Source organism: Tamandua tetradactyla, chromosome 14, assembly GCF_023851605.1.
Source record: "Tamandua tetradactyla isolate mTamTet1 chromosome 14, mTamTet1.pri, whole genome shotgun sequence".
In the NCBI taxonomy this organism is placed as follows: domain Eukaryota; kingdom Metazoa; phylum Chordata; class Mammalia; order Pilosa; family Myrmecophagidae; genus Tamandua; species Tamandua tetradactyla.
In genome coordinates, this window is record NC_135340.1 from 55,379,320 (window position 1) to 55,407,087 (window position 27,768).

Below are 27,768 nucleotides of genomic sequence, written 5' to 3' on the forward strand. Positions count from 1 at the left end.
CAGAAGGAGAAGAGAAGGGAAAAGGAGGAGAAAAACTAATGGAGGAAATTATCACTGAAAATTTCCCAACTCTTATGAAGGAGAACATAGGTGAAGCCGTCTTTAAGGATGCCTTGGATGGAATAATAGGGGAGGTAGTGATGCTGCTTAAATTTCTGTTCTTATAGAAGTTGATGGCTGGATTGTTGGTGAGGATGTGCAGGTAAATAATTTTGCAGTGGTCCTGGACGGTCGTTGACATGTGATCTTTTAAGCTTTCAAGTAAAAGGGAACCTGAGTCATGCTTTCGGAATTCTTTCACTTCTTTCAGGTTTAGGATGTATGCAACTTGAGTGTCAGCAGAGAAACTGGAGGCTAAAATGTCTCTGTCCTCTTTTATCTCAGCTACTGTCATTCCATAATGACACCTCTGTAAGTTGCAGCAAGGTAGAAGAACTTTTTGGACGTGATATCATGATACCATGAGCCTGGGTACTTGTTGGAGAACCAGTTGCCGCAGAACTGCTTCACAGTGTCTATGTCATCGTGGCTGAGGAGACGCAGGCTGACCTCGCTGAGGGCACAGGAGGGTACCACAGTGTTACTGGCATCAGCTCACATGTCCTTAGCTTGAATTTTGGACCTCTATTGTTCTTCTTTCTTTCTTTCTTTCTTTTTTTTTTTTTTTTACTTTTGAAGCCTCTATTGAATTTTTTTTTAATCGACAAACCAAAATATACAAACACGAACATTCTTAACATACAAACATTCCATACATGGTGTATAATCAGTGGCTAATAGTATCATCACGTAGTGCATATTGAATATTTTAAATTCTCTATTTCTCTTATCTCTTTTCTCTCGTTTCCTTCCTTCTGCAAACTTTGAGTTTATTTTGCTCTTGTTTTTCCATTTCCCAGTTTTGAGGTTAGGTCTCTGATTTGAAATCTTTATTTTTTTAATGTAAACATTTAGAGCTATGAATTTCCCTCTTAGTCCTGCCTTTGCTGCATCTGGTAAGTTTTGATACATTGTATTTTTATTTTGATAGTCCTCAAGGTATTTCCTAATTTCCTTTGTGATTTCCTTTTTAATTTAACCCTTTGGTTAGGAGTGCATTGTTTAATTTCCACCTATTTGTAAATTTTCCATTACTCCCTCTGTTACTGATTTCTTGCTGCATTCTTTTGTGGTCAGAGAAGATACATTGTATTATTTCAATATTGTTTAATTTATTGAGACTTATTTTGTGATCTAAGATATAATCTGTCCAGGATTATATCCATGTTCACTCAAGAAGTATGTGTATTCTGATGTTGTTGGGTGAAATGTTCTATAGATGTGTGTGTTAGATCTAGTTGGTGTAGAGTATCATTCAGGTCTTGTACTTTCTTATTGTTCTTTTGTCTAGATGTTCTATCCATTATTGAAAGTGATGTATTAAAGTTTCCTACTGTTAATTTAAAACCATCTTTTTTACCCTTCAAATCTGTCAGTATTTGCTTCAGATGTTTTGGGGCTCCTCTGTTAGGTGGATATATATTTATAATTTTTGCATCTTTTTTAATTGACTGCTTTGTTAGTATATAATGTTCCTCTTTGTACCTTGTAAGCGTTTTTGACTTAAAATGTATTTTATCTATTAACATAGCTACCCCAGCCCTCTTTCAGTTACTCCTTGCATTTTTTCCATCCTTTAACTTTTAGTCTACTTATATCGTTGAATTTAAGGTTGGTCTCTTGTAGACAGCATATAGTTGGTCTTGCTCTTTTATTGATTCTGCCATTCTCTTCCTTTTGACTGGAGAGTTTAACCCATTTACATTTAAATGGATTAAACTGTCACTACTGATAATGCAGGAGTTTCTGCCATTTTGCTCTTGAGGCTTTTGTAAGTCTTACATTGTTTTTGTCCATTAATTCTTCTGATAATGCCTACTTCATATTTATTTGATATTTCGTATTGTACCTTATTGAGTCCCCTCTCATTTCTATCGCAATATATTTTTTATATATTTCCCTTGCGGTAACCTTGGAACAAAGAATGTTAAAGTTTTAACATCCTGAATATGAGACAATCACATTTGATTTCATTAGCATACACGTACATTCTTCCTATATCCCTTTATTACCCCCACCTTTTTTTGTACTTTTTACAAGTTATATCTTCACATACTGTATGTCCAAAACCATAGATTTATCATTACTTTTTATACATTTGCATATTAGCACCTGTAGAAAGTAAGTGGCATTACGTATCTCAAAATCTAATAGTACTGACATTTGACAATTACCCAAATGGTTACCTTTATCTGAGGTCTTTATGTCACATTAAATCACTGCCTCGTGTTCTTTCCTTGCAGTCTGAAGATCTCCCTTTAGCATTGTGTGTAGGGCAAGTTTAGGGCAAGTCTAGTAGGGATAAACTCTCTCTTAGCTTTTGTTTATCTGGGAATGCCATCTCTCCCTCATTTTGAAAGGAAGTCTTGCCAGATATAAGATTCTTAGATGGCAGTTGTTTTCTTTCAGCATTTTAAGCATTTCAACCCACTGCCTTCTTGTTTCCATTGTTTGTGGTGAGAAATCAATACCTAATCTAATTGTGACTCCCTTGTACATAATATGTTGCTTTTCTCTTGCAGCTTTCAGAATTTTTTCCATATTGTTTACATTTGACAGTTTGATCGATATGTGATGGGGCCTATTTTTCTTCAAGTTTATCCTGTTTGGTATTCTTTGGGCTCCTTGTATGAATGTATATATATCTTTTGCTAAGTTTTGGAAGTTTCCATCATTATTTCTTTGAATATTCCTTCTGCCTCTTTCTTTCTTTTCCTTCAGGGACTCCCATAATGCATATATTTGTATGCTTGATGGTGTTCAGAGGTCCCTTAGGCCATTTTTGCTTTTTTAGATTCTTTTTTCTTTCTGCTTTTCTGCCTGACTCCTTTCAGTTGTCTTTGAGTTTTGACTCTTCTGCCAGCTCCAGTCTGTTCTTGAAACCCTCCTGATAGGCTTTAATTTCAGTTATTGTGGTCTTCAGTTCCAGTAGATGGGTTCTTTTAAAAAATTTCTCTATTGAGTTTCTCATATTATTCATTCATTGTTTCCCTGATATCCTTTAGTTCTTTCTCTGTACTTTTCTTCATCTCCTTGAGCATATTGAAGTCATTTTTTTGTGTGTCTGATGTGTTCACAGTCTGGTATTTTTCATTGGTGTTTTCTGCAGTTTTATCGTGTTCTTTGGATGGGCCATCATTTCCTGTTTCTTTGTTTTGTCATCTTTTGTTGCATAGTGTACATTTTAATATTATAAAATGTTAACTCTAGGACTTAACATTAAACATTTAAACTTTTCTATAAATGTCTGTAATTTGTAGCCAGCTGGTGAGATGACAGAGGTTTTCTTGAGCCCTAGCCCTCTGTTCTAGTTTGAAAGCTGTTGGAATGCATTGTACCAGAAACGGAATGGCTTTTAAAAAGGGAAATGTATTAAATTGCAAGTTTATAGTTCTAAGGCCAAATGAAAATGTCCAAATTACGGCAAGCCTATGAAAATGTCCAACTTAAGGGACCAACAAGAGGTTACCTTCACTCAGGAAAGGCCAATGAAGTTCGGAGTTTCTCTCAGCTGAAAGGACGCATGGCAAAGTCTGCTAGCTTTCTCTCCCAGCTTCTTGTTTCCTGAAGCTCCCCTAGGGGCGTTTCCCTCCTTCATCTTCAAGTATCTCTGGCTGTGTGGGCTCTGATGCTTTTACCAAAATAGTTCTCTCTTAAAGGCCTCCAGTAAGCAACCCTACTTTGAATGAGTGGAGCCCCCTCTCCATGGAAACCATCTAATCAGAAGTTACTACCCACAGTTGGATGGGTCATATCTCCATGGAAACAATCAAAAAGCTGCTACCCAGCAATACTGAGTAAGGATTAAAGAACTTGGCTTTTCTGGGGTACATAACAGACTTAAACTGACACACCCTCCCATCAAGAAAGTCCACTGTTTTGTTTTGGAAGCTGCCAGATGTGATATTTCAGAAATAGAATGGCTTTTAAAAAGGGAAATTTAAGAAGTTACAAGTTTACAATTCTAAGCCCATAAAAAATGTCCAAACTAAGGCATCCAGGGAAAGATACCTTAATTCAAGGAAGACTGATGGGTCAGGAACACCTCTATCTGCTGGGTAATCATGTGGCTGGCATTTGCTGGTCCCTTGCTCCTTGGCTCTATTGCTTTCAGCCTCTGTTCCTGAGTTCCTCACTTTGCTTCTCTGGGGCTGGCTTTTATGACTTGGCTTCCTTTGGCTCTTTCCCGGTTCTGGCTTGCATAACATTTCATGGCAATGCTGGGCTCCAAGCATCTCCAAACATCTGTGCCTGTTTTCCAAGTCTCACATAATGTGTCAGGTCTGCTTTGAAGTTTCTGTCTGCTCTGTCGTTTCTGACTCTCTCCAAAATGTTTGGATTCTAAACATTTCCAACATTCCAAAATGTTAAAGGATTCCAGTAAACTAATTAATACCCATGTGAAGTGGGTAGAGTCATATTTCCATCTAATCATAGGTCACACCCACAATTGGGCACAGCACATCTCTGTGGAGATAATCTAATCAGAAGTTCCCAACCTACATTATTGAATCAGGATCAAAAGAAATGGCTGCCACCACAAGATTAGATTGGGAGTAAAACATGACTTCTCTGGGGTACACAGTAGGTTCAAACCAGCACATCCACCCAAACTGAATGCAAAGTACAGGTTCTTCCCTGTCTTTTGGAGGCCTTTGTTTTACTAGCCTCTTCTCTCTGCTCTTTCCCGGATGCTTTTCATTTTGTTCTTCTAGACTCCAGAGTTTTGAAATAATTGATTCAGATGGTTCCTGCCTGTTTAATAGTTGTTCTAATGTAGGGACTGATTCCTGGAGCTTCCTACTCTGCCATCTTCCATAGTTATCTCCTCTCTTGGCTTTTTAATTATACTTCTTTGTATGTTCTTTACTGATTGGGGGAAAAAAGATCCTGGTGTCTAGCTTTTCTAGTTCTAATTGGAGAGTTTGCAAGAAGCTATTGACTGTTACCTGAAATGGAAACTTGCATTGTCTACTTTTTTTTGCAGGGGTGAGGGGGGGGTTACTGATAAGATTAAAATTTTAAATTGGTTGTGTGCTTTTTCAATGATAGAATTTGAAATGAGTAAAAGAAATTTGCCAACAGTTCAGCTTCCTTCCATATTACTTGTTAGTATATATATGTTGTAGATGTGTATATATTTTTTAAAACCACTTCTGATTCTGCTTCTCTATATTGCTAACATTTGAATTTGTGTGGCTAGTTTGGGGGAAAAAATTAGAAGTGAAGAGAGAAGAGTTTTGGAATTTCCATATCAGAGAATTCTAATTCCAGCTGTACTATTATATGTGTAAACTTAGTTAACTTAATTCTTCTACCATGTTTTCAAAATACATTGGTATTTTATCTTCTTCAGTGGCTAATTGGGAGAAATGAGGAACTAAGATGATTATAATTTTTTTAATGCATGTTAATGGGTCATATTCAGCCATCCTATCCTATCCTTTCTTTGGCTTTGAAACCATTAATAGTGCAGTATACATTGAAAGTGAGTTTTTCAATTTTAAAGGTGAGAAATCATTACCTGACAACAATGTTATGAATATACTAAAAATTACTGAACTGTACACCTTAAAATAAATGGTTTCAATATGAGGATTTTTATTAGTGGATTTTTATCTCAATTAAAACAAAAAATCATCTGCCAGCTTGAAAGGTCCTTCCTGATTTTGTTAAAATTCTTAATTGTGATGGACATTTGTTAGCTTTTATTGTCATTTTATCAGTGTGTTCTAGAGTTTGGTTTTGAATCATTGCCATCTGACTTTCAATACTGAGTTCATTGAAAAATGCCGTTAGGAAAACAAGTGTTACAAAGTATCCTGTTTTTTTAATTTAAATGATAAAAATGTCACTTGTCCAAACCTTATTCTTTGAGTTATTTTGTGTGTATTTTTTCAGAAATTGAAGAAAATGTTAAAGTGTGATGCAAATGTGCTGCTTTTGAGAAATGTGTTAGGTTTGAGGAATGGCTCATTAAATCTGATGAGTCACTTGGTTTCCGACAATGTCTTTTATTTTTTTCTTCTCTAGTCTTAATTATAGATAGTTTTATCTCCACCCCTTCCCTGTCTCTCCAGTCTTGTTGCCAACAGTTTCGAAGATGGTTCACATGTAGCCTCATCATTAGACCCAAATGGACACTTCGATGTTGTCATTAAAGAGGAACCTCTAGATGATTATGACTATGAACTTGGTGAGTGTCCAGAAGGGGTCACTGTGAAACAGGAAGAGACAGATGAGGAAACTGATGTATACTCAAACAGTGATGATGATCCCATACTAGAGAAACAGCTAAAGAGACACAATAAAACTGATAACCTAGAAGCTGACCATCCATCTTCTAAATGGCCGCCAAGCAGTCCATCAGGTGTTGCAAAAGCTAAAATGTTCAAATTAGATACTGGGAAGATGCCAGTAGTCTATCTGGAGCCCTGTGCTGTTACCAAAAGCACAGTGAAAATTTCTGAATTGCCTGATAATATGTTTTCCATGTCTCGGAAGGATAAGTCTTCCATGTTAGCAGAATTAGACTATTTGCCTACGTACCTTGAAAATTCCAACGGAACTGGCTTCTGTGTAGGAAAGGAATCAGAAAATGGTCTTAGAAAACATTCGCCAGAACTCAGAATAGTACAGAAATACCCCCTATATAAAGAGCCTCAGTGGAAATATTCTGATATATCTGACAGCATTAGCACAGAAGGAATACTTGACAGTTCAAAAAGTTCAGCTGGGGACTCATTTTTAGGAACAGAAGACTTGGGCAGAAAGAGAACAGCTATGTTTAAGATCGCCACAGCCCCAAGGGCTATGAATGCTAGTCAGAGTGCCTCTTCTAATGTTTCCGGAAAAAGAGGAAGACCACGGAAAATGAGACTTTCCAAGGCAGGGCGACCACCTAAAAACACAGTAAAGTCTTTAACTTCAACAAAGAGCACTGCTGTGGGCCTTGGGAGTACTTTTCCAGAAGTAAAGCCTGATCTGGAAGATGTCGATGGTGTTCTCTTTGTTTCCTTTGAATCCAAGGTAAGATAGTCATTTTTAATATTCTTTCTAAGACTCATTTGTCATTCTTGAATTGTATGCTGGCTGATAACTAACAGAGTCTAGTTTTTGTACATGCATCTATTTGTGAGTGTGTATGTGATTGTGTTTGTGTTAGGGGAGGGGTATATGTCTCCAAAAAGTTTAGTTTAGTAATGGGCAGTGTATAGATATTCCATTTGAATAGACAAAAAATTAGGTCTCCTTAGATCTCAGTTGATAATTTTTGCTGTGTTTAGCTGGAATATTTTATCTTTGGTTCTTATTGGAATTTTCATCATTATGGAGTTTAGCAAGGAATAAGTTACATGAAGAAGTTTATTAACTCTTTGGGAATACCCCTTCATCCCCTGTCCCCGTTTTTCATCAGTGGTAGTAGAATACCATTGAAGTACCAAATATTAATAATCTTATTAATTCTATCTCACATTGATAGTTTCTTTGTTTATTGTACTCAAAACTCTCCAACCAGATTATTTTTCTATTAGATTTTTATAGAATCCTTGTCATCTATATTTCTAAGCTGGCTACATGGATGTTGAGTTCTCTGTGTTCTTTTCTTGCCTCCTTGTGTTGCTGAATATATGCTGTTTTTATATTGGCTCAGAAATTATTATGCAGATTGGCATAAGTACAGTATTAGGCCTGCTAGCTGAGTATGATATTATATTCAGATTTTTTGCTTTCTTTTTTTACTTCTGATCATTAAAATGTTAATGTAGAACATTTCTAAAATATCAAGAAGTAAGAAAAAGAAAAAAAGCTGTTCCTATTCTGTGAAGCTAGAGTTATCAATGTGTAAACATGATGGTGGATTTCCTCCTGGTCTTTAATTTTTCTTTTTAAATGTAGGAAGCTCTAGACATTCATGCAGTTGACGTGACAACAGAAGAATCCTCTAGTCTTCAGGCATCAACGACTGATGGTCCAGGTATTATATAATAATATAAAGAGGAGAAATAGTGTCTGTTATTTGGGCTGTAGGAGTGAAAGATTACAGTATCTTTTGTTCTGTAATATCAGTAGCTTATTTCATTATTAATATTTGTTTTCTCAGCAGGTTGCAGAACAAGAATTTCCCAGTTGGAAAAGGAATTGATAGAAGATTTGAAGTCCTTGCGGCATAAGCAGGTGATACACCCTGGTCTTCAAGAAGGTAAAACTCTAAAAGATTTACAAGCCCATTTCTTTATTTTTCTTCCTCCCTTCCTCTCTTATTCCTGTTCTCTCCCTCTCTCCCGTCTTCTTCCTTCCCTTCTTCTTCTGCTCCTTTTTCCCCCCTTCTTCTCCCCTTCTCGATTTCATTTCTTTCAGCATCTTTCTCAGTTTGCATTTTTCTCCTTTCTTCTTCCATGTAACTTAAAAGCCTTGTTTTATATTCTAAGAGAAACTTGCCAGTTGTGAAAGTATTGTCTAGTTTTGTGTAGCTGGATATCATACATTAAAAAAAAATTGTCATTGTAAGAACGTTGTATTTTTTTATTCTTATAACCCAGTATTTCCTCCCTTATTTTTCATCTTTTTTATCTTTTGTTTGTTTTTGGGGGGAGTATACTTGTCATTAATGTATTTGTAATAGAAGAATTCTTTTTTCCCTCAGTATGTGGTTACAAACATATAGTTTATATATTTAGGGTATTGTTTGAGGCTTAATTTTAAATTTTTATTATTATTTCTGTTTTGTTGTAATAGATTAGTTTGATCTTGTTTAGGTTGTCTTATCCTTTTTTTTTTTTTTTTTTGCATTTTTTAAATGAAAGCTGTTCTCTTATGACGCTTTTCATAACTACTGATTTTTCTACTATTTGCACTGTAATGGAAGACGGTAGACCATGTCTTGATTTTTAGTTTCTCCAGTCTTTGACTTTAGTTATGCTTTTTGGAATTCATTGGGTTGTTGACTCTTATTAGTATTTTTTTGCAGAGGGCTGCCTAGCCTATTTATATTATATAGTCAGCTGTTTTTTTGGTTTTTGTTTTTGTTTTATGCCCATTTAAAATGTTTTATTTTTCTTTTTAAACTAGATTGTGAAGTGCCACTGAAATAGGAAATGTTGGGAAGACAATGTCTGTTACAATAAAACACATTAGAAATTTAAATAAATAATCTTAAAAGCCATGTGAGGGCACACAGACCCAGTAGAGATCGAATCTGGAACCATGTTTTCTACACAACCAAGAACAGGCGTACCTCTTATTAAGACTGATGTAAACAAAGGCATCAGAACCCTACAGGAGAGGAAGCTGAGCGGGGTTGGGATTAAGGATGGTGGAGGTGGAGGTGAACAGAGGGCATGAGCAGGGTGAGCAAAGTGGCAAACCAAAAAATACTGACTGAAGTAGCAGTACTCTGTTCAGTACAGAAAAATTGGCTTATGAATAAAAATCATGCTGATATCACTAAATTCAGATGATTATGCAAAAGACACAATACATGCTATTCAGTTTTAGGAAAACCACACATGTTCATTTCCTAAGATCTGCTGCCAGTTGATTTGCTGACAATGTCTGGTGGTTCGATTATTTTTATACAAGAATGAATATTAAACCGAACACTGTACATGTTTTCATCTACAAAAAAATATTTGCATAGAATAGTGTTAGTTCTCTGTACATGTCAATGGACATTTATGTATATTATGGTTAGTCGTTTGAGAGTGTTAAGTAGTAGTTATCAAACAGAAGGTTTACAAGGATTTACACGATGATCATTCAGTTTCTAAATCAAGTTGTAATACTTGAAGACTCTTTACTTTAATTTATTATAGTGTATAAATCCAAATCTTAAGACAAGTGATATGTACTGAATACTGTGAATTTTAATGGCCAGTGATAGTTTACATCAAAGTAAACCTGGTGGTAACATTTGTTGTTGTTATTGTCAGCTTTCACTACTGCTATTTTACTTCAATATTTTCTGTATTTTGGCTGTCAGGTAACTTACCCAACTTCTCATCTTTTACCACTTCCATTTTTTGTTAGCTATGTCATCTGATAATGTAGAAATAATATATTTATGTTTGTTCTTTCAACTAAGTCCCCACATTTGTTTTAGTTTTAGTTCTAGAGTTAAAGATATTCAGTGTTTACTGCCAATCCTTTTGTTTTGGTTTGTTTCCTCTTCTGGTTAGCTAAGGTTTGATTTTCTTTTTTTAGACAAACCTGTGTTTTTTCCCTTTATGGAATGGGGTTCAAAGTCAAATGCTTATGGAAACTAGCAGGTAGCATATAGTGAAATCGGCCTGAATTTGGGGGTTGTAGTTGGACTCTGGTGAGCTGGAGTATGCAAGTGCCTCTTGTAAGGGGGCAGCCGCTGTTGTCATGTGGGAAGGTGGGCACTATTCTCAGATCATCCCATTTTAAAGAGAAGCTGGAGTCTTTGATTTTTTTTTTTTTTTTGAGTCTGAATTTTTAATGGTGGCAGATGATGATAGTTTTTTGGGCAACTAACTCAAAGCTTTAAAAATATTGTGACCCAGAGGAAATATGTCTGGGTCATGAATTTTCAACTGCTTTATATATTCTGCTGTTGGTGTCAGTGCAAGTTTTTATCTTGATCCTAAAGTCAAATTATTCACCTAAAAATTCTAATAGTATATATAGGTGTGTGTGTGAGTTTAATGTTAAATCTATAAACCTTATTGTACTTATTCTTTCATAAAGTGTTAGGTGGAGATCTTTTTCTTTCTCAACTTTGTGTCCTTTAAATAGTTGCTCTGCAATTTCAAAATAATAAAAGTTAATTTGGCTAAATATTTGCAATAATTGAATGATGCCAACCCCAGATTTCTGAAGATATTCTTCTAGGTTCTTCTCTAAAATGATGCTTGTAATTTAAGTTTCAATAATGTCATATTTCTTTGCTTTTCTGTTAATTGTAGTGTTTCATGATTCTTTAGAAAATAAACACCTGAAAAGCTTTTTCAGCTGAATAAAGATTGAAAAACTTTTTGAACTTGCTCTGAAGATGATTAAGCCTAGGAAAATGTTTTATTGTTGGTTTTGTTGCTAAAATAAAGTTTTAAATTTGCTTTTCACAATACTCTATTTTTCTACTATCTGTACTATCTTTAACATCCACATTGGTCTGTTTTTCATGTCTGTCACCTTATCTGAAATTATCTGTTTTTTAACTTGAAAAAGTATGTTTATAAGCATCTTTCTACTTTGCTGCTACCTTTATTTTTTATTTTTATTTTAGATTTTAAATTAAACTTTTAATTTTTGAACAGTTTTTGATTTTTAGAAAAATTGCAAACATAGTATAAAGAGTTCCCATGTACTCTGTACCCAGTTTTCCTATTATTAACATTTGGTAGTGTGGTACATTTGTTACAATTAATGAACCAATATTGATACATTAACTACAATCCATATTTTATACTTATTTCCTTAGTTTTTACCTAATGTCCTTTTTCTGTTCCAGGGTACCATCCAGGTTACCATAGTACATTTAGTATTCCTGTTCTTTTAGGTTCCTCTTGGCTGTAACAGTTGCTTAGACTTACTTTGTTTTTGGTGGTGTGGACAATTTTGAGGAGTACTGGTCAAGTATCTTGCAGAATGTCCCTCAGTTGAGACTTGTGTAATGTTTTTCTCTGTTTAAACTGGGAAGGAAGATCACTGAGGTAAAGTGCCCTTATCACATCATATTAAGGGTGCAAATTATGAACATTATTTAACATTGTTGAGATTCGTTTTGAATACCTGGCCTAGGTAATATTTGTCAGGTTTCTTCTCTGCTGTAAAGTTACTGTTTTTGCCCCCTTTCCTTACTGTAATCTTTGGAAGGAAGTCACTAAGCACAGCATATACTTAAGGAGTGAGAATTAAGCTCCACCTAATGCAGAATTTTGTATGGGAGTTTTGTCTATTCTCTCCCTGTTTATTTATTCATTTATTTATTTATACTAGTATGGGCTCTGCCAGTTTTAATGTTTAAATTCCTTTGTGAAGAATGACAATCTTTCAAGCTCTCTGCCTCCTTTTAAGTTTAAAAGTACAATCTGAAAGTAATGTTAAGTTGATGTTTAGCTAGAATTTTTCTTATGTTTTTGTCTTGAACTTTTTTCTGTATTTACTGTTTACATAGGAGAAGTTTATTCTTCTTGAGTGTGTTTTTGTGGATACTTTATTTTTTAGTGCATTTAGCTAGAACTTTATTTTTTAGTGGATTGTACCTTTTGCCATAGTGTATAATCTTGCATGAACCATAAAGATGATCTGTTTCTCAGTTCTAGGATTAGGGTTCTTTTTTGTAAAGATGTGATGTCTCTTTAAGAGGTAGCTTCTAGGTCTCATATTCTTGCAAACAGTGAGGACAACAAAATCAGTAGGCTGAGCCCTCGGTCTTGGGATTTGTTCATATGAAACTTATCCCCGCAGAGAATAGGCTAAGCCTACTTAAAATTAGGCCTAATACCTCAGCCCCAGAGAACCTCTTTTGTTGCTCAGATGTGGCCTCTCAGCTATCATGGCAAACATACTCACTGCCCTTCCTCTTTCTTTGTGGGACATGACTCCCAGGGGTGTAACATGGGACAGAAATCCTAGAATGAGCTGGAATTCAGCATCAAGGGATTGAGAAAACCTTCTCAACTGAAAGGGGAAAGAGAAATGAGACAAAATGAAGTGTCAGTGGCTGATAGATTTCAAATAGAGTTGAGAGGTTATCCTGGAGGTTTTTCGTATACATTATATAGATAACCCCTTTTTAGTTTAAGGTGTATTAGAGAGGCTAGAGGGAAGTGCTTGAAGCAGTGGAGCTGTGTTCCCCTAGCCATGATTCTTGAAGATGATCGTACAATGATAGCTTTCACAAAGTGACTGTGTGATTGTGAAAACCTTGCTCTGATGTTCCTTTTATCTGTGGTGTGGACAGATGAGTAAAAAATGTGGATTAAAAATAAATAAGGGGAAACAAATGTTAAAATAAATTGGGTAGAAGGAAATACTAGTGGTCAATGAGAAGGAGGGGTAAGGGGTATAGTATGTGAGTTTTTTCTTTTTATTTCTTTTTCCAGAGTGATGTAAATATTCAGAGAAATTATCACAGTGGTGAATATACAACTATATGATGATATTGTGTGCCACTGATTGCATACAAAGTGTGGAATGTTCATACCTTAAGAATGTTCGTGTTGTATGTTGATTGGTTTTATTAATTTAAAAAAAAGCAGCTTCTAATATGGTGAGTAGTTATGAGTGTAATTTAGTTTAAGCTATTATTTAAAAAAGATTTTAGGCTTCTAATGATATGCTTTTTATGAATTATTCTCGTCTTATTTTCTACAAGTTAACGTTATTTATTCTAATTCTTATAAAACTAGCTGAATCTAAGTCTAATGTATCTGTTACATTATCCTACCTGGGGGTAGGATTTTCTTGAATGGCAAATATTTCAGGGCAGTCTAGATGAGCCAAGTTGGGAATAACTTTGAATAGTATCTGAGTACCATTGATTCTGTACTTTTAGGGCTAATTGATATATATATATTTAAAATAAATTTTATTTGGTATACATATATATTTAAATTAGAGAAGTTGTAGGTTTACAGAAAAATCTTGCTTAAAATGTAGACTTCCCATATATTACCCTGTTATTAATAACTTGCATTAGTGTGATTCATTTGTTATAATTCATGAAAGAACATTTTTGTAACTGTACTATTGTCTATAGTCCGTAGTTTATAAAAGGGTTCCCTGTTTGTGTTGTACAATCCTATGCTTTTCAAAAAATTTTGTTCTTTTACCACATTCACAACTAAAATTTACCCTTGAACCGCATTCAAATATATAATTCAGTGCCGTTAATTACATTTACAATGTTGTGCTACCATCAACACCATCCATTACCAAAACTTTACCATCAACCTAAACAGAAACTCTGTGCATTTTAAGCATTAATTCCCCATTCCCTACTCCTTTATCCTGGTCCGTGGTAACCCATATTCTAGATTCTGACTCTGTGAGTTTGGCCTATTCTAATTATTTCATATCTGTGAGATCATACTTGTTTGTCTGTGTCTGACTTACTTCACACAAGGTGATGTTTTCAGGGTTCATCCATGTTGTTGCATGTATCAGAACTTCATTCATTTTATGGGTAAATGCTGAATAATGTTCTATTGTATGTGTATACCACAATTTGTCTGTTTTTGGTTGTTCTTAGGATTTGGTATATCACTTTGGGGGACAGTTCAAAAGACACAAGTACAGTTATACCTTCCACATTGTGAGACACAAGTACAGTTATCCCTTCCACGTTGCGACTTTTCCCATTGCAGTTTTGATATATTACTTGTTGGCAGAAGAAATTAAATGGGAATTTTTGGGAAGTTTTGAGGAAGCCACAGTAAAGTTCTACCAGATTCTTTGGGCTCTTCAGATGTCCTTCCTTTTTGTTTAACTCCATAGGACTCATTTACCATACTATAACTACTAAGTCAGTAGTTAACATGCTACACCAACAGCTGCAAGGCATTTACATAAAGCATGAGAGCCATATCTCTCTAATTTAGAAAGTGCTACATTCTTTTGGATGCAAGATTGTTACAAAAAAGACATTCCAGTAGACTCTTACATTATAGGAGCAAAGATCATCCTTATATGATTCCTAAAGAAAAAGGAAAGTAAAGGGTCTACCCCTATGGATTTTCAGGCCAGCAAAGGGTGATTTGAAAATTAAAAAAAAAAAAAGACTTAGTGTACACAGTGTAAAAATAACAGGAGGCACAATGTCTGCTGATCAAGAGGCAGTGCCTGCTTATCAAGAGGCAGCTAAAGGGTTCCTGAAACCCTAAGACACTGAAGAGAGAGGCTACAATCCGGAACAAATATTCAATGCTGATGAAACTTGTCCTATGTTAGAAAAAAAAATGCCCCAGAGGACATACATCAGCTGAGAAGAGATGTGAGCCCCAGATTTTAAAGCCACAAGGCGTAAGGTAACGCTTATGCCGGTGTTGTAGGGTTCATAATAAAGATAGCCCTATTGTAGGAAAAACAGTCTCTATGTTTAATATATGACTCCAGATTTTACCTGCTTGCCTAATGGGTACAAGTAGGTAAGTTTGAAGAACTTCATTCATTTCTTTCTGCCTTAGTAGCTGTTCTGGCAGTTTTTGGTCATAAATAACAATATAGTATTTTTCTCTTCTCATAGCACTACAATATCTTGTTTGATCTTTTATATAGAGTCGTTTCGCACTTGGATTTCTGCCATAGCTTCCTGATTCTGGCTCCACGTTTCGGTCCCTCTCCCCTTTCCTAGTTAATTCCTGTTTATTTTCACTTAGAGTTAAAACCACAGTAAAGTTCTGCCAGATTCCTTTGGGTTCTTCAGATGTCCTTTCTTTTTGTTTAACTCCATAGGACTCATTTTACCCTATTGTAACTACTAAGTCAGTTGGGAAAACCGAACACTAAATCTTCCTGACATCTGAGAAATATCTTTTATCTTTCTATCACTATATGAATTAAAGAGTACTTCACAGAGAAGAGGCAGTAAATTCTTTAAACATACAACCAAGGTGGTGGATTGGTAGTCACTATTTTACTGATGAGGAAACTAAAGCTAAGAGATATTTAGCCCTAGTCACAAAATTAAGAAATAGTGAAGACAGGTTTAGAAACCAGCTGTTCTGGCTCAGAATCTTAGTTTTAATCACATCATGCAAAACTTTTATTTTAAATAATTAGAATTGTAAACCAAAACCAGAATAGCCATCTTGTGTTCAGATGAACTCTTTGTGAGACTATACAAATTAACTGTAAGAATTTGTGAGTTATAACCTCAGTGACCTCTTCACCTTTGAAAGAAACAGCATTATGTGAGCTTTTTATTGAAAACCTGTACCTATAACTTCTCTTAGTGCTATGATAGATAGTTAATACTTTGAACTCCTTTTGGCCTCAGTTTTTTTAAAATTTAAGTTAAATACATTCCCAAAAGATTGCCTCTTAATCTACACATAAAGTCATAATATTTATAGGCTCAGTTAACCATAACTGTTACTTGTTAACCGTAACAAGAAAATCAGTAGCCATGATCAGGCCAGAAGCACATTCTATAGCAAGTTTGTTTTAGAAGCCTTAGAAAGTGATCACAAAGGGTTAGAGCACAAAATGAATTCTGTGCATTTATGTTTTGGTTATATTGTTGCATAACAAATTACCATAAATTTAGCAGCTTAAAACAACACATTGACAATGTCATAGTTTTTGTGGTTCAGGAGTCTGGATGTGACTTAGCCAGGACTTCTCTTAGGACCTCACAGTGCTGCAATCAAGATGTTGGCCGGGCCTGGTTTTTCATCAGAGACTTGTCTGAGGAACCATTTCCCTCAGGTTGTTGGCAGAATTAATTTCCTTGCAGCTCTAGCAAGATGTATTCTGCCCTATTATGTTATTACATAATGTCATATAATAATCATGTGTATCCCATCCCCTTTTGCTACTGGGACAAGGACCATGTGGGCCACCTTAAAGTCTGTCTGCTGTTTATTTTAGTTTTTAGCTTTTTTATTGTACAATATAACATAAATACAAAGCAAAGAAAGAAAAATGCTATAGTTTTCAAAGCACTCCTCACCAAGTAGTTATAGGACAGAACAGATCTCAGAGTTTGTCATGGGCTACCATATGATCATCTCAGAGTTTTCCTTGTAGCTGCTCCAGAACATTGGCGGATAGAAGGAATAAATATTTTTTATCATCACAATAGATTTTTTTTCTTTTTTTGTGGAAAATAACATATACAAAAAAGCAGTAAATTTCAAAGTATGGCATAGCAATTAGTTGTAAAATAGATTTCAGAGTTTGGTATGGTTACAATTCCACAATTTTAGGTTTTTGCTTCTAGCTGCTGTAAGATACTGGAGACTAAAAGAAATATCAATATAATGATTCAGCAATCATACTCGTTGTTAAACCCTACTTTTTCTGTATAATTCGTCATCACCTTTGGTCTTTCTCCCACTCCTTAGAGGTATTTGGGCTATGCCCATTCTAACTTTTCATATTGGGAGGGCTGTTAATAATATTGGGTAAGGAGATGGAACTAGCTGATGTTTTGGAAAGGTTAGTTTCTTGTCTTGTCCGGGGTCCTATCTGGAGATTGTAGGTTTCTGGAAGGTTACCCCAGTGCATGGAACCTTTGTAGAATCTTAAATATATTGCCCTAAGTGTTCTTTAGGAGTGTCTGGAATGGTTTTGATTGGGATTTGCCAAGTTATGATAGGTAGTAGTGTCTAACTGAAGCTTGCATAGGAGTGACCTCCGGAGTAGCCTCACGACTCTGAACTCTCAGCCACTGATACTTTCCTTGTTACATTTCTTTCCCCCTTTTAGTCAGAATATCATTGTTGATCCCATGTTTCCAGGGCCAGACTCATTCCTGGAAGTCATCTACCATGCCACCAGGGAGACTTTCACCCTTGGATGTTATGTCCACAAAGGGCAATGATTTCATTTGCAGTTGGACTTAGAATGAGTGAGGCCACATCTGTGTCTGCTGTTTATTTATTTATTTATTTATTTTGGGGGGGGTGGTGCATGGTCGGGGAACTGAACCTGATTCTCCTGCATGTAAGGCAGGCACATTACCACTGAACCACCTGTGCACCTGCTGGTTATTTTTATTCCACTGTTTTTGCTCCCCGTTATCTCCTTTATCTCTTTTAAACCTGCCCCTCCTGAAGTTAAAAAAAAATGGGAGAGAAAGAGATGATATAATTTGTGATCCTTTTTTCTTGTAGTGGGCTTAAAATTGAATTCAGTGGATCCAACGGTGAGCATTGATCTTAAATACTTGGGAGTACAGCTACCTTTGGCTCCAGCCACTAGCTTTCCCTTCTGGAATCTTACAGGAACTAACCCTTCCTCTCCTGGTAAGTGTATATCATTTGTAAAGTCAAACAGTTTTTTTAAGTTAGAGTTGAGATCATTTATGATATAATTAAAAAGCTACTTTTGCTAGATATATTTAAGATATTCCAAGATCAGTGTATTTTATGTATTGGTATAGTAAGATTTACAAATTTTAGATAAAGTCTAAATTAAATATAAAATGTGGACTTGCTAAAATTTTAGTCATCTCTTTTTTGTTTTCTTTTATAGATGCTGGATTTCCCTTTGTTTCTAGGACAGGGAAGACCAATGACTTTACCAAGATCAAAGGATGGAGGGGAAAATTTCATAGTGCTTCTGTATCAAGGAATGAATGTAATTAGGTTTTTAATTCTAAATATGTCTGACATATGTAACTAAAGACTTTCATTAAAAGTAATATGTATATATGTTTGTTTTTCCCTTCTCTCCATGCTTTAAAATGAGCTGAAAATAAATTATCTAGATGATTTTTGTCTGTTTCCCTTTTTCCCATAGCTATAACCCTGGTTAAGTCCCTAACCCTGTCTGACTTAAATGAACCCTGCAGCCTTTGGTTTAAAATAATTTTTTTTTTAATTTTAGGAGTTATAGGTTTACCAAGAAATCATTCAGGAAATACAGAGTTCCAATATTTCTTCCTCTACACAGAGTTTTCTCTATTATTAACACTTTGTTGAGTGTAGTACCTTTGTTACAGTTGATGAAAGAATATTATTATAATTATAGTATGAACTGTAGTCCTGTAGCCTTTTTAATTGTATTTACCTTTCTGTTATCCTAGAGTTACAAAAAAGCATCTTGCTCAAGCATTATTTTTGAGTATTAGTCATTGAAAATATAATCGTTATCCAAGTAAACGTCCTAGCATTTTGACCTTAGTATTTTTTCTTTGCCATTGTTCTTGTTTGCAATTTATACTCTGAGATAAATTGCCATTTTTCCAAAATAATTTTTCCCACCTTTGAATCTTAGTATGTTTTGTCTCTACTAAACTTGTTTTTGTTCCTTAAAACTAAGTTTTATAGTCTTGTTTTTGTTGCCTTTATTTCGTTCCTAGCATTTTGTATCAGATTCCAGGTACTTCAGTCTCTTAAATAATCCCTTGATGTTTTGTTGAGTTCCAATTTAAGTGTCCTTTTTGCTTAGTTTTTATTTATGTCTGGTCTCTTTAGTTATATCATAAATGTAAGACTCTTGTCTTACATTAATTACTATTGTTAGCGCTTAGCAAGTAGTTAATGTTTGATAAGTATGTAACGTGATAATTTTAGGGTAAGACAACTTTAGAGTAAATGTCTTAGAGGATGGATTTTAATGTGATTAAGTCGGAGACTCAGTCTATTCACTTGGTTTTCTATTTTTCCTTCCTTACAAGGAGGGACAATGTAGTTTATAATTCAGTGCTCCTGGCCTTTTTTAGTGTGTTTTTCTAGAGATCTGTCCTATATTTCTTTACACATCTTGTGTCTCTTTATTTATAGATGGCAATTCAGAAAGTTCACTGAAAAACCGTTCTGCCTTCTGTAGCGACAAGCTAGATGAATACTTGGAAAATGAAGGCAAGCTGATGGAAAGAAGCATGGGTTTCTCTTCCAGTGCTCCCTCATCTCCTGTTGTATACCAGCTTCCCACCAAGAGTACCAGCTATGTGCGAACACTTGATAGTGTACTAAAGAAGCAATCTGTCATTTCTCCTTCTACCTCTTACTCTTTGAAGCCTCATTCTTTATCTTCTGCCTCGCGAAAGGCAAAGTCTCAAAGCAAACAGACAACTTTCAGTGGCCGAACTAAATCATCTTATAAATCTATTTTACCATATCCTGTTTCACCAAAGCAGAAACACTCTCATATGATTCCAGGAGATAAGGTTACTAAGAATTCTTCAAGCACCATTTTTGAAAATCAGGTGAATAACTTTGTTGTGCCAACTTTAGATGAAAATGTATTTCCAAAACAGATTAGTTTACGGCAGGCACACCAGCAGCAGCAGCAACAGCTTCAGGGAACTCGCCCTCCAGGATTGTCTAAATCTCAGGTGAAGCTAATGGACCTGGAGGACTGTGCACTTTGGGAAGGAAAACCAAGGACCTATATCACTGAAGAGCGAGCAGATGTATCCCTTACAACTCTGCTTACAGCTCAAGTAAGTATCCATTGCCTTTGGAAAGCATATTAGTTCTGGCTTGAAAGAGTGAGATGAGTGAGGGGAAGTGGGGATGGAGTTTTTTGGCAGGCGGGTCAGGTAGTGTTTAGCATTTAGTGTCGTTTACAAACCAAGGAGATGTGTTCTCCATTTGCTCTTTACCAACTAGACATGTACGCTGTAAATCCTTACTGCCAGCAGAGGGAGACAATATAGTTGTGCTCTTGAATAATGTATCAAGGCAGCTGGCCATTCTGAAAGTCTCTAATTTCATTCTCCAGCCTGTGGAGAAGCACATTTGCTAGTCTTTTTAAAACAGCTTTGAAAATTTGACTTAAAATATACTAAGTCTCAGGAGAGCTAGAAAGTTCTAAACCTATGGAGAAAAAACTTGCTGCTGTAAAATTTTGTTTTAAGACTTTTTAACTTGTTATTGATGGAACCATCCTGGCAGGTTTGGGGTACATATTAAGTGACACAACATGCTAGCCGTTTTTTTTTTATCATGAATTTTTGTACGTTGCTTTCCATTTTTTAATTCAATGAGAAAATTCTAAAGCTGAACATCAGATATTGGTACTAAATGCAGGATGTGTCCCTTGTTAGTAATCATTCCTAAAACTTCTGTACATGTATCGTCCTTTTCCTTTTTTATTAATTATCTTACAGTAGAGGTTGGCAAACCTTTCTCTAAAGGGGCAGCTAGTAAATATTTTCGGCTTCCAGTTCCATACAGTCTGTTGCTCAGCTACTCTACTCTGCTTTCATAGTGCCATAGATAGTATCTGAGTGAGTGAACCTGACTGTGTTCTAGTGAAGCTTTTATTTACAGAGTAGGATGGATTTGGCCTGTGGGCCTTAGTTTGTCAACCCCTGCTCTAGAGCATTATGTAGTTTCTATTGAGAGTAAATCCATCCTTGTTGCTATTTTGCCTGATAAATAATGAGAATATTTATTTTCCTCCTTGTCTGCACCATGCATTAGAATGGGAGGTTGTTCAGAGCTCTGGCTACATTTGTTTTTTGTGTTTTGAAATCTGTTAATTGTGTGCTGTTAGTACTCAGAATACTCAAGAGTCAGAGAGGAAGGCATAACAGGCAGAATAAAGTATGACTATAATTTGCTGGTGATGTTGGGGGGATGATTTGGGCAATTTAGTAGAATTACAATTTTCTTCTTTAATTTTAGGCATCTCTTAAAACTAAACCCATCCATACAATCATAAGGAAACGAGCTCCTCCATGCAACAATGACTTCTGTCGACTGGGTTGCATATGTTCCAGTCTAGCTTTGGAGAAGCGCCAGCCTGCTCACTGCCGCCGACCAGACTGCATGTTTGGCTGTACTTGTCTGAAAAGAAAAGTTGTACTTGTTAAAGGGGGATCCAAAACTAAGCATTTCCAGAGGAAGACTACTCATCGAGATCCAGTATTTTATGATACTTTGGGAGAAGAGCCAAGGGAAGAAGAAGAGGGATTCAGGGAGGAGGAAGAACAATTAAAAGAGAAAAAGAAGAGAAAAAAACTGGAATACAGTAAGTATTAATTGAAGGTTAAAATGAGTGTAGCCTTATTTTCTTGTGCTTATTTTGAAACAACAATACCTTTAAATTGAATTTTTCTCTGAGAATAGCTTTTTAGTGCTAGGTTTGAATTATTCTCTTATTTGGCCAAACAGAATGAAACTTTGAAATTTCATCTATTTTTTTGTTTGTTTCCCCCCCAGATGTTCCATAGAAAGTAGATAGTTTTCAGTATAAACTGTCCTATTTAACTGAAGAAGAAATTTGCAGCAAGGCATTCTGGTCATGATTTGAACCATGAACCATGTTACTGGAATTTAGGGGGTAGAACTGAGCAATTATATACTCTTTTGAAAAGCTTGTATTTCCTTTTTGATAAAATAAGCTGTACGCCCGTTATATATTATTTTATTCCCAATTTTTTTCCTTTCTATTAGGTCTTTGTATTTTATTCAGATATATTGAGTATGATTTTACTGTGTAATTGAAAAGCACTTCTTCTTGTTTATCAGGAGATTAATTTCATTTTGAGGCAGCGTATGTCTACATTTAGTATTGCTTGCCATGTACTTATTTCAGTCAGAGCTGATTAATGTCTTTGTTGATGTATGTATCTTTCCAGGATTTTTTTGTGAGTCCACATGTGTGTGCGCACATCCATGTATTTTTACAGACGTGCAACTACTGTATATGTGTTATTAAAACCTTCAAACTTAATATTGTAAGGTTATGTTCTGTTTTCCATATCAAATAACTCTAGATCCACATGGTAATTTTAGTTTTAATGACTATATAACATTACAACTCTTTTGAATGGACATTTAGCCTTTTTTTGGGTTGTCCTTTATTATAAACAATACAGTGATGAGCATCCACGTTCGGGATATGCTGTTAAAGTGAAATTGATGGGACAAAGGGTGCACTTGAAACACAGTTAGAGATATTGCTAGAATTGTACCAGTTTTTGCATTTGCTAGTAGTTGGAGAGTGCCAGTATTTCTATACTCCTCAACCCTGGGTATTCTTTTTTTTTTCCCCATTAGTCTTTTCAAACCATCAAACTGATAGGTGAGAAACTGTCTGCCCTAAATTGCCTTCTTGAGTTCTTTTATTGGGGTAGTTGTGATTTTTTTCCTGTAGCTTGTAGGAACTTTATTTTTTCTTGGCTATAATCTTATAATTTGTCTTTTTCTTTTTAATGTTTTTTTTTTTTAATTCCTGTATTTCTGGTAACAGGTATTATAATTTATTTAAATTTTGTCCAGATTCTTCCCCCACCCCCTGCAAAAAGAAAAAGCAGAGATAATTAAAATCTAACAGTCTTTTTTTTTTTTTTTAAAGTCTTTGGAGTTTTGCTTAGAAAGTCTCTCTCTACTGCCAAGATTATAAAGACATTTAGACTTTCATCTAGTATTATAATTTTACAAGCTTTCAAAGTTTTTAAATTGTTAACATATCTGGAATTTATTTGAGATTTGCAGCAGGGAATCAGTTTTCACTCAGATGGCTAGCTCGTTGTACCTTCACTTACTGAGGAATATGTACTTTCCCTATAGGTTTAAAATGTTACCTTTATTGTAAATTATAATATATCGCTTAGGTCTGTTTCTGATCTCTGTCTTATAACTACTGCTAGATTATTATTATTTTTTAATTATTTTAACAACTATTTTAGTGTTTAAATGAGGTATTGTCTTCATATATCTAAATGATTGTTATAGAAATAAGGTTTTGAAGTTTAAGATAAAATATAATAGAGAATTATTAGTTTAGTTGGATCTCCTTATTGAGTTTACTCCTATCTTACACTTGTAGCAACATACATTTGCATTTCAAAGCAACGAGAATAAAATATAAAAGTTACCTAAACAGGCGTACTATGTATCTGTTAGGTTTCATTGCTTTACTTTCTCAATTAGTGTCTTCACCCTAAATATTCTATACTTGACCAGAGTTAAATTTCAGAAGCCAGCCAGTTAGTTACCCACGTATTTGTACCATTTCTCAGTGGTGTAGTTCAGTATAAAAAACATGGTCTGCTATTTCCTCTGTAGGAGTCATTGTTTTCTTGTACTGTTTGGGAAAGTTGCAGAGAGGAGGGGAGATAATCTTGTTATGACTCCTGTTTAAAAAGAGAAGAAATAAGAACGAGTTCTTGGAGAAAAAAGTGTTACAGAAACCAAAAACAAAATCAGTGTAAGAACTGGAAGAAGTTGAGGAAATTTCTCAGTATGTTTTGCAAAAAGATAGGTGGAAAATAAAAAAAGTAAGTTATAGATGATTTAGAGGAACTGAAGAAAGAAAGAAAAGAGAAAATGAGAGGGAGAAAATACTCAGAGAAATGATGGAAGGAAATATTCCAGGGTTTAAGGACATGCAGTTTCAGGTTAAGAGAATAAACTCAAAATCAGGCATTAATACTTTTAAAAAGACCCCTGTCTAGGCATGTCCTTCTGACATTTAAGAACATTAAAATAAAGAAGATATCCTGAATGATTTTAAAGAGAAACTACTTTGCTTAAGAAGGGTGTAGAATTAATCTGATGTCAAAGAGATCATCAGTTACACCAGTCATTGAACATTTGAATCATTGTTTACAGAACTGAGATGGTGTGTAGAGGTCACATGATTTTTTTCAATTTAGAACTGTATAGCTAACCAAGCTATAAATAAAGTGTATGCATATAAAAATAAAGACATGCTGAAATATGCAGTAATATAGGAAGTAGCTCTCTCACAAATTCTGGATGGATTTTTTGAGATTGTGCCCCAGAAGTGAAGAGGTTCACCCTTTTCACAGTAAAGAGTGGACCTAGCCCAAGAAGGGGAAAACTGAAATAACAGTTAATAGCAAAATTGGAAAGGAACCAGTCTACTAAAATAAAAAAATCAAGGGGATACTGAAAAGAATATCTTCAAGAAGATACTAGATTTATTTTAAGAAATAGTATAATTAAGAACCTGGATGATACTCATGATTGGGTAGAAGATACATACCACCCTCATATTTACCACCATCCTCACTAAGAAAGTAAAAATGCAATTAACACTAGGAAGGTAAACCTTTCTACAAAAAAATTATGGTCCTACTATGAATAGATAAAAATGTTGGTATCATTATGAACAGTTACTAGTAGAATAAGAAAAGAGAAGCCATTTTATGTGGACAGTTGGAAAAATTAAGTGATATAAAATTGTTTCCTCCTCAGAAGGGTCAGTCACACTAATTGATTCTTCAAGGATTATTTACATAAACATAATATAAACAAATTGTTAGATTTTTGGTTTTAGAGTTGAAGTATATGCAAAGTTGGTAAAGGCCTAATACGAGCACGAATCAATAATATAAACCATGACAGTGTATATCATGCTATAACTATTGTTCTGAAATTTGGGTGGAAAGGTGAAGAAAAGTTTAGGATGCTCATTTCTTTATGTTTCATCATATTGAGTCCTTAATTATTATTAAATCATGAAATTGTGGTGAATCATTTTATTTAGAATTATTGAAGTAACTAACAGTAGTCAAAAAGTAGTCACTTGTTAGGCAGGTCACGGTGGCTCAGCAGGCAGAGTTCTTGCCTGCCATGCCAGAGACCTGGGTTCAATTCCTGGTGCCTGCCCATGCAAAAAAAAAAAAAGGTCACTTGTTTGGACTGTAACACTGGATATGACGAATGACTTGTTTTTCATTTTGTATTCTTTTGTGCAGTCTAAATTTTTTGTTCCTTATACATTTAATATATAAATTAAAGGTGTTCTCAACATAGGAAGTCTAGACATTTATTAATATATGTTTTCTTGCTACTGTAGTAGGCTTAGAATTTTCCTGCCACTAATGGCTCATTAATCCATTGGTGCAAACAGAAGGATGCTAACAATTTTGGACACGCTTTATGCAAATCATTCTATGAGGATAATGTCATTTAAATCTTGAAGACTTATGTGATTGGTAGACTTTATTCTCATTGTACAAGTGAGCTAATTGAGTGCTGAGAGAGAGTTTAAATAACTTTTTCCCTAAGGTCACGTTGGTATGAAGTGGGCAGTAGGTATTTGAATACCAGTCTTTCTGATTTCCAAGTCCCCATGTTTTTTCTACTATGTAAGATGTGATTTCTGAAATTTTAATTCTACCTCCATATTATACTCCCTTTTGGGCTTATTCTTTTTTTTTTTTTTTTTTTTTTTTAACATGGGCAGGCTCCGGGAATCGAACCCCGGTCCTCGGGCATGGCAGGCAAGCACTCTTAACCTGCTGAGCCACCATGGCCCGCCCATGGGCTTATTCTTATCACCTGTTTACCCTTTGGTCTGTCAAGAACAAAAAATAGTGCTGTGGAAAGGCACTTTGCTTAGTTGCTGTGGGCAGTACCAAAAGAAAGGAAAAATGTGACGTTTCTGTTTTCTTAGCCCACTTAACAGTTTTGTTGGAGACATAGACGTATACCTATGGGTTAACTAATGATATAAAGAGAAGTTTGGTAAAATTTATACCTGTAGTTAGACTGATCAGGAAAAAAATGTACCACAGATTATCAGTATTAGAATTGAGAGAGATGACATCACTACAGACATTAAAGTAAATAAATGTAATGCAATCTGTTCTAGTTTGCTGGCTGCTGGAATGCAATATACCAGAAACGGAATGGCTTTTTAAAAGGGGAATTTAATAAGTTGCTAGTTTACAGTTCTAAGGCCGAGAAAATGTCCCAATTAAAACAAGTCTATAGAAATGTCCAATCAGAGGCATCTAGGGAAAGATACCTTGGTTCAAGAAGGCCGATGAAGTTCAGGGTTTCTCTCTCATCTGGAAAGGCACATGATCGACACAGTCACAGTTATTCTCTCAGCTGGAAGGGCACATGGCAAATACGGCATCATCTGCTAGCTTCCTCTCCTGGCTTCCAGTTTCATGAAGCTCCCCAGGAGATGTTTTCCTTCTTCATCTCCAAAGGTCGCTGACTGGTGGACTCTCTGCTTCATAGTGTTGCTCTCTCTGAAACTCGCATTGTCCAAACTATTTCCTCTTTTATAGGACTCCAATAAACCAATCAAGACCCGCCCAAATGGGTGGAGACATGTCGTCCCCTAATCCAGTTTAACAACCATTCTTGACTAAATCACATCATCCAGGGAGATCTGATAACAGCTTCAAACATACAGTATTGAATAGAGATTATTCTACCTTTATGAAATGGAATTTATATTAAAACATGGCTTTTCTTAGGGGACATACTTCTTTTCAAACCAGCACACAATCCCAATCAAAATCCCAGCAAGGCCTTTTGTAGAAAATGTGAGGTTGTTATAAAATTTGGGTGGAAAGGCAAATGTCTTAGAAGAAAGTAGTTGGGAGACTTTGCTGTATGACTTCTTATAAAGCTAAATTAATTGTGGCAAAGAAAGACATGTAGATCAGTGGAACAGAGTAGAAATTCGAAAATTAATACACATGTGGTCAACTGATTTTTGACATAGCTCCAAGGCAGTTCATTGGTGGAACAGTAATCTTGTCAGCAGGTGGTTCTGTTACAAATGAATAACTATAGGCAAAAAGAAAAAGAAATCTTGACCCTCACTTCATACCATATACAAAAGTTAACTTGAAATGTAAAAGTTAATGCAATAGATTAAATGTAAGTATTGTAAATGTAGCTTAAATTTAAAAATTTCTTGTAGACAATATAGGTAAAAATTTTAGTGTCCTTGTGTTTCATAAGGAGTTCTTAAATAGGACATAAAAAACATGTGGTATAGATGAAAAATTAATCAACTTGAATTCATCAAAATTAAAACTTTCGTTCTTCAAAAGATAGGATTAAGAAAACAAAAATTCAACAGCTAAAAGACAACCCAATTAAAAAAATGGGCAAAAGATTTAAATAGACATTTTGCCAAGGATGTACAAATAACCAAATAGTATGTGTTGAAAATGTTCAGTATCATTAGCCATTAGGGAAATGCAAATCAAAATATACAAGCAACAAAGGAAAAAAACAGATAAACTTGACCTCATCAAAATTAAAAACTTTTGTGCCTCAAAAGACTTTATCATGAAAGTAA

General features: G+C 35.1%; 1 protein-coding gene and 1 pseudogene across 20 annotated transcripts in view; one reads left to right on the forward strand and one right to left on the reverse strand.

Moving 5' to 3' along the window:
- MGA (MAX dimerization protein MGA) overlaps window positions 1–27,768 on the forward strand; it is a 209,498-nt gene that overhangs the window by 132,959 nt on the left and 48,771 nt on the right. For 17 of the 20 annotated variants that reach the window (XM_077127521.1, XM_077127535.1, XM_077127522.1 and 14 more), the window contains 7 exons: window positions 6,180–7,128; window positions 7,999–8,077; window positions 8,204–8,302; window positions 17,904–18,035; window positions 18,265–18,369; window positions 19,518–20,179; window positions 21,369–21,714. In XM_077127521.1, the coding sequence (XP_076983636.1) occupies window positions 6,180–7,128; window positions 7,999–8,077; window positions 8,204–8,302; window positions 17,904–18,035; window positions 18,265–18,369; window positions 19,518–20,179; window positions 21,369–21,714 (2,372 nt within the window). The remainder of the gene's footprint in view (window positions 1–6,179; window positions 7,129–7,998; window positions 8,078–8,203; window positions 8,303–17,903; window positions 18,036–18,264; window positions 18,370–19,517; window positions 20,180–21,368; window positions 21,715–27,768) is intronic. The other 3 variants (XM_077127528.1, XM_077127531.1, XM_077127534.1) reach the window with 1 other exon arrangement.
- On the reverse strand, window positions 36–1,628 carry LOC143656500 (N-alpha-acetyltransferase 60 pseudogene; annotated as a pseudogene).